Source organism: Taudactylus pleione, unplaced genomic scaffold, assembly GCF_031769625.1.
Source record: "Taudactylus pleione unplaced genomic scaffold, aTauple2 ptg000268l, whole genome shotgun sequence".
NCBI classification, from domain to species: Eukaryota; Metazoa; Chordata; class Amphibia; order Anura; family Myobatrachidae; genus Taudactylus; species Taudactylus pleione.
Window position 1 is genome coordinate 1,964,097 of NW_028284670.1, and position 6,609 is coordinate 1,970,705.

General features: G+C 37.7%; 1 protein-coding gene across 1 annotated transcript; it reads left to right on the forward strand.

Annotated features, from left to right (window-relative positions):
- Positions 1-5,349: 5,349 nt before the first annotated feature.
- On the forward strand, positions 5,350-6,300 carry LOC148513845 (olfactory receptor 11A1-like). Its single transcript, XM_088481274.1, has one exon. It carries the CDS (start codon positions 5,350-5,352, stop codon positions 6,298-6,300), a length of 951 nt encoding a protein of 316 aa, XP_088337400.1.
- The last annotated feature ends 309 nt before the right edge of the window (positions 6,301-6,609 follow it).

Genomic DNA, 6,609 nt, shown 5'->3' on the forward strand with positions numbered 1-6,609 from the left:
CGGATTACTCTTGAGGTTCCAAGTAGAACTGAGGGCCTAATTCAGACCCGCTCGCGAGCGCTGAGTGCTCACAAGTGGGTCAATGATGGCCAAGTGCGCATGCGCATGACGGAGGCAGCTCCTTCATGCGCATGCGTGAGACCCGAATAACGACGGCCAAGCCACTGTAAAGACAATGTTGTTCATTCTAATTTTACACTACACATACACTATCAACCTGCCACCCACCACCCAGGGGTGGCAGGGTTAGCCACGGGCTATCAGCCTAAGCCAGGGGTCCCTGTAGAGGGGTACCCCTTTATTGGAGGGTTACTCAACTCCCCAGGGAACCCTGGCCTTGGCTGACTAGTGGTCAGGACTGATGCTGCGGCTGGTGGGCCCGGTGAAAGGGCACCCCTGGCTTTGGCATCAGCCCCCTGCTAGAAAGGCTCCAGGGCTGGTTTTAAATATAGGGGTACCCCTACACAAATTTTTTGCCCCTATATTTAAAACCAGCCCTGTCCCTGCTGACTGCTGCTGGTACTTAATTTACTGTGGAACCCTATTCATTTTGTTCCATGTAATTTTAGGTACCAAGACAGGCTGGCAAGTCCGGGGCTGGTTAGTGTTTTGGGGGAACCTCACATAATTTGTTTTATTAAATTAAATAAGTAATAAGAAAAAAAAAAAAAAAGATTTATTTGTGTATGTTTCAGCAAAACCCGCAGCTGCCAGGCACATCTGTTTGAAACGGAAAATCTCGTCCGAGATAATGAATTTCAGGGGTGAGTTTATAAACTTGATTCATGGTAAATTTGCAAGATGTATTTCTTACATGTTAAAAATAAACAATGTTTACCGATGGCGAGTTAAGGTAAGATTTAAATCTCGGGCGAGAAAAAAAAGTGAGAAAACAAAACTCACTAAAAAGCCACCCGAGTTTGTCCTTAGTAAATTTGCAAGAGGAAAAACATGCCTAAAAATACCCGAGATTGTCATCTCGACCAATCTCGATTCTTTGCAAATTTACCCCTTATAGTCTGTCAGCCACAGGACCTGTGTAATTCATATATGTCCCAAATTAAAGGGATGATGTGGTAAGCCTACCATTGTACAACTGCAACCACTCAGCTACAAATGAACTCTTAAGAGATTTTCTCATTTACTGTACATCTGAGGCTTCTCTAGATACCCATTTTGCACTGATGAGTTGTTTTCATTAACTTGTAATTAGGAGAACAAATCTAATGAGTCCCAGCTGAATTTACCTGTCAGCATCTATGACTATAAAATGATGCCAACATCTGGGATATTCTATCTTTGGCATAAGCATCCATGATACTTCCTGAAAAGCCATTTTACACTATATGGTCAGAGGGGAAAATAATAATTTAAAGCCCATTAGATCCTGATGTTGGGGGAATAAAGAACTATTTTATTGTAAGGAGCTAATGTAAAATGAAAGAAATCTATTTTTTTTATTGTTACATATGTACATACAGTATAGAAATTGAATGATGATATTGATGAAGGCAATGGAGTAACTAAATTATCCTCCTGGGCCCCAACTCCTGTCAAAATGCTTTTTCCATACTTTAGCCCTGGTTATGGTGCAGCAGATTAATTCCTCTGTTTATTTATTTATTTTTCATGACATTTTTTTCATCCTTCCATTGCAGGTATGTGGAGTACTGTACTGTACTGTAGATGGTGGCAGTCTGCATAATTTTGAATTGACCGTATCTTATTCAAGTTAATATTCAGACTTCTGCTAATTTACTTCAATTGGCTCAATGGTGATAAGGAAGCACTTATCTGAGAAAGTTTGTTTAGGTAGATACTGGACTTTAGTGCACATGACTTTACTGTCTCTTAACCCCAAAAAAAGAATATTGAAATTTTGAAATGTGATGTAGAGACCAGTCACTTTTTATTATTTCTCTTCAGGCATCAAAGATTAGTGATGATTAGAGAAGTGCGCGGTCCCCAGTGTTTTGGTTCGGTTTTGGTTTTGGATTTCTTTAAAATGTTATAAAAAATGCTAAAATCATGTAATATCAACCTTTTTTTGTTCCTATAGTTTATTTAAAACAAATAACATTAATTTCCAGTAACTTCTGACCTCCTCACAGCACCTGAATTGAGAGGGATCAAAAAAATGCCAGATCTGCTTTATAAAATAGGGGCCCTGATTCAGAGCTGGGCACTCTTTCAATGCGCTCGCTCTGAATCAAGGCATTTTTTTTCAATTGGAGCCGTCCTCCTTGCCGCTGCTGCTACCCCCCCTCCGTCGCTGAGCCCTGCCCCCTGGCGCTAAGCTCCTTAGCGGTGATTAGAGAAGTGCGCGGTCCCCAGTGTTTTGGTTCGGTTTTGGTTTTGGATTTCTTTAAAAATTGATAAAAAATGCTAACATCATGTAATTTCAACGTTTTTTTGTTCCTATAGTTTATTTAAAACCAATAACATTATTTATCAGTAACTTCTGGCTTCCTCACAGCACCTGAATTGAGAGGGATCAAAAAAATGCCAGATCTGCTTTATAAATCAGAGGCCCTGATTCAGAGCAGGACGCTCTTTCAATGCGCTCGCTCTGAATCAGGGCATTTTTCTTTTATTGGAGCCGGTCTCCTGGTCACTCGCTAAACTGTGGGTGACCACCTACAGCTTTTACGAGTGGCCAGGGGATGGTCGCGATGGTCTCGACCATCACGACCATCGGGCTTGCGACGAGACCCTTGTGGTAGGGTCTCCTCTGCCGCAAGCCCCAGTGAGCTTCCGACTCTAATAGAGCCGGAAGCTCACCACTGACATCTCTTGTGATGTCAGTGAGGCTGCCCCCAAACAGCAGGCATTCCTTCTGGAATGCCACCATTTGTACAGACACCCCCCCTTCCCTGCCTACAAAATGGGGTGAGCTGTCAATCAATATCGACAGCCGCCCGTCTTGTAGTGAGCCCAGGAGGGTCGGAGCTGCCATCGCTCGCTGGGGCTCGCTCAAGCTGGAGCCGGCTCCGGCGTGTGCATGCGCAGTGGGGGACCATCAACCCGCTTGCATGCGCTGTGCGCTCGTGAGCGAGTTTGAATTAGGCCCAGAGTCCCAAATTGTGAAGACACAAGAAAGAGCTTTTATTCCCATCAGTTTCTAGCTATATGACAAATGTAGTTACCTTGATGTCTATCAAATTGAGACACATAACATTATTACTATTAATTGCACTGTCCATCATGGTAAACTTCTCATAATTTCACATAATTTTTAATGTACAAAATGTAGAACCTAGAACATTATTTTTTTGCTGTTTGTTTATTTTAATAAGAACATTCTAACATGTATTTGTTCATGAATGTATTAAAATGTTCTTATTACCCATAAACTTTAGGTTTTTACTACAGAATACCCTCTTTAAAGTAATTTGTTCCTCTTGTCTTAATAGATCTTCCAGATGTGGTATACAGTGCCTACTGTTTATGCATTATTCTATAGAATAATTATTTTTTAATCCTGCTACCAGGTTAGAAATACATTGGAAAAGATAAATTAATTTTGCAATACTTTATACAAGCCCTTCATAGTTATAAGGTCTTATGATTGTTAGAAAACAAAAAGATAAATGAATAGTTTCCACTGGACCATATAACTGTAACTGTATAACAGAGGAACACATTGAGCAGATACAGGAAACGCTGGACGACACTTTTCCATATGCAGAACACAATCCAACCATAGACAAATGTAACAGATGACACATCTTATTGATTTTGCAAGTCATTATGGAAAGGCAATCTTCAACACATAGTAAGTCATTCGAATAAATGTTGCTACAACAATTGTACCACTAAGGTTTAGTTGTTTAATTTTTCTGATTAAAATGTATTATAATATTATTATTATTATTATTATTATTATTATTATTATTATTATTATTATTATTATTATTATTATTATTATTATTATGTGGCTCTATTAGATAGCTATATTATAATATTATGTGTCTCTATTAGATAGCTATACTATAATATTATGTGTCTCTATTAGATAGCTCTTTTAGTGGTCAATGATAAAATCACAATCTAACTAGTGTATTATTATGAGACCTTAAGCTAATTACTAAAACAATAGTTGGATATAAAAATTACTTTAGCTACTGGCATTGTACTATAAGTATAGCTCCCCACCTATTATTATGTCAGAGCTTGCATGAAGCACATTTGGAAAGCAATTGTCAGGAAGACATATAAATGATATTAAATTATTTATACAATGAATGCCCATCTCGTGAACTGTTTTATTTTTCCTGAAACACAAACATGAAAACATAACACAAGCTCTCACAATGAAAAAAGCACATATCAGCTTAAGATATGAATTAACAAAAACAGCAACAGATCAGGCACTTACAGCAATGAGTTAAGAAAACAACATCAGAAAGGTTTGTTTGGTGATAATAAAAACAGCAGATGTATCTACATATCTAAACACAAGACCAATGAAGATAAAAGTGTAAATAAAATTTAAGACATTATTAATATATGTATAAAATAAAGTAATTCCCTGAAGTAAAAAGAACAACTGAAATTGGCAATACTATGCGTAATATGCAAAAAATAACATTAATTGAAAGGTGTAAAAACTGTAAAGGGAGCAAATTCACTGGACATGGAACTATAGAGGAAATGACAATCTGAAAACAATGTCAATCACTTTAAGTTGGCTGAAATAGTATCTTCGCTGTAGCAGTAGGTATCAGTGAAACTAGTAAATCAGGAAAAGTAAGAAATAGTATTTCACTCCTAAGAAATCATAAGTTAGAGAACCATAGAGAAATGAGCAGTCAAATATGGGATTGGGCGCCCACCTGACCGAACATGTGGACAGAAATGGAAGCTGCTCTGGAATCAGGTGTCTCACCAGCAGCGATGATGAATACTGTATTTACACAATGTCACAACATCCTGCCAGCAAAATTTTAAATTCAAACTAAAAATTTGAATCCATCCATTCACATTGTCTGATGTTGCTGTGGAGCTTGCCATCTAATTTTCCTGCCACAGGAAATTTTTGAATGCATCCAATTAACATACTAGTATGTATTTGCAAAGGTAAAAACCCTTTCAAACACAAATATAATATATAAGTTCTGTGCAGGTGTGGCTCTGTGTGAAAGGCAGCAAACCAGCTTGATTTTGCCTTGTACATGACTGTTACCTTAAAATCATTGTAGCTGTAATCTTCAACTATCTTTATAGCGTCTTATACAGCTGCCTATATTCTAGTTATTTACTGTACAATATCTATCTGTTATCTATTTGCTATGCCGCTGACTCTTTCATCTTTCTTACAGGATTAGGACAATTCAATTCAGATTCTAAATGTGTGAAGAAAACCAAACCAAAGTCACTGAATTCCATCTTCTTGGCTTTCAAGCTTTAGAGAATTTTAGAAGTCTTCTCTTTATTGTTCTACTTCTCATATATGCTGCAATTATAGGAGGGAACCTTTTAATTATCATATTGGTGTCGATCAGTGATTATCTCAAAATTCCAATGTTCTTTTTTCTCAAACACCTAGCCATAGCAGATATCCTGCTAGCCACCAGCATTGTGCCAGCGATGCTGAACGTCATGCTAAAGACAGAAGGAGCAATGTCTGTTGGTGGCTGCATCTTTCAGTTGTACCTCTTTGGTGTTTTTGGATTTGTACAATGTTTGCTCATTGCCATAATGTCTTATGACCGATATCTGGCTGTTTGCAACCCATTACATTACATTTTAATTATGGGACCCAAAAAGTGCCAGGTGCTGGCTTTAGGGTCTTGGACGTTGATTGTCATTATTATATCAAGTGAAATAAGTTTAGTAGTTCAATTTGACTTCTGTGGTTTCAATAACATTGATCACTTTTTCTGTGATTTGGGTCCAGTCGTGGAATTATCTTCTTCCGATTCCTCTGTTTTCAAAATAGAAGATGCTATAATCTCCATCCTAGTACTATGTTTGCCATTTGCCTTTATTATTGTAACATACATCTATATTTTCATCACCATTCTCAAGATTTCTTTAACCACTGGAAGAAGAAAAGCCTTCTCCACATGTAGCTCCCACCTGACCACTGTGTGTGTATATTATGGAACCCTCATTGCAGTTTACATGATCCCATCCACTGAGAGTGATTCTCAATTAAACAAGTACAGATCACTGTTGTACATCGTGGGGACGCCATTGATGAACCCAATTATATATAGCCTCAGCAACCGTGAGATCCAAAAAGCTCTGAAAACAATGTTGAAAAATATTATGTCATTTATTTGTGAAAGACACTGAAGAAAAATGTGATTTACCATGTAACAAATATTGGAGAACTGTAAGTTTCTAATGAATTTAATATATATAGACAAACCGATATTCTGCCTTTCCCAGTCTATAGCAAATCTCTAGGCAAGCTTATCAGTTCTATCAGAATTCAGTATCATCAGTATGCACAGGATACTCAAATCTATCTATCCTCCCCAGATTTGTCACCTTCTGTATCGGTCTGTGTCACTAAATGTATTTCTGCCATTTCATAATGAATGTCATCACGCCACCTCAAACTTAATATTTCCAAAACAGAAATAAAAATATTTTCACCAG

What these genes read in the sequence shown, in the direction of transcription:
- LOC148513845 (XM_088481274.1), top strand. Translation starts at nt 5,350, where the DNA reads ATGTGTGAAGAAAACCAAACCAAAGTCACTGAATTCCATCTTCTTGGC.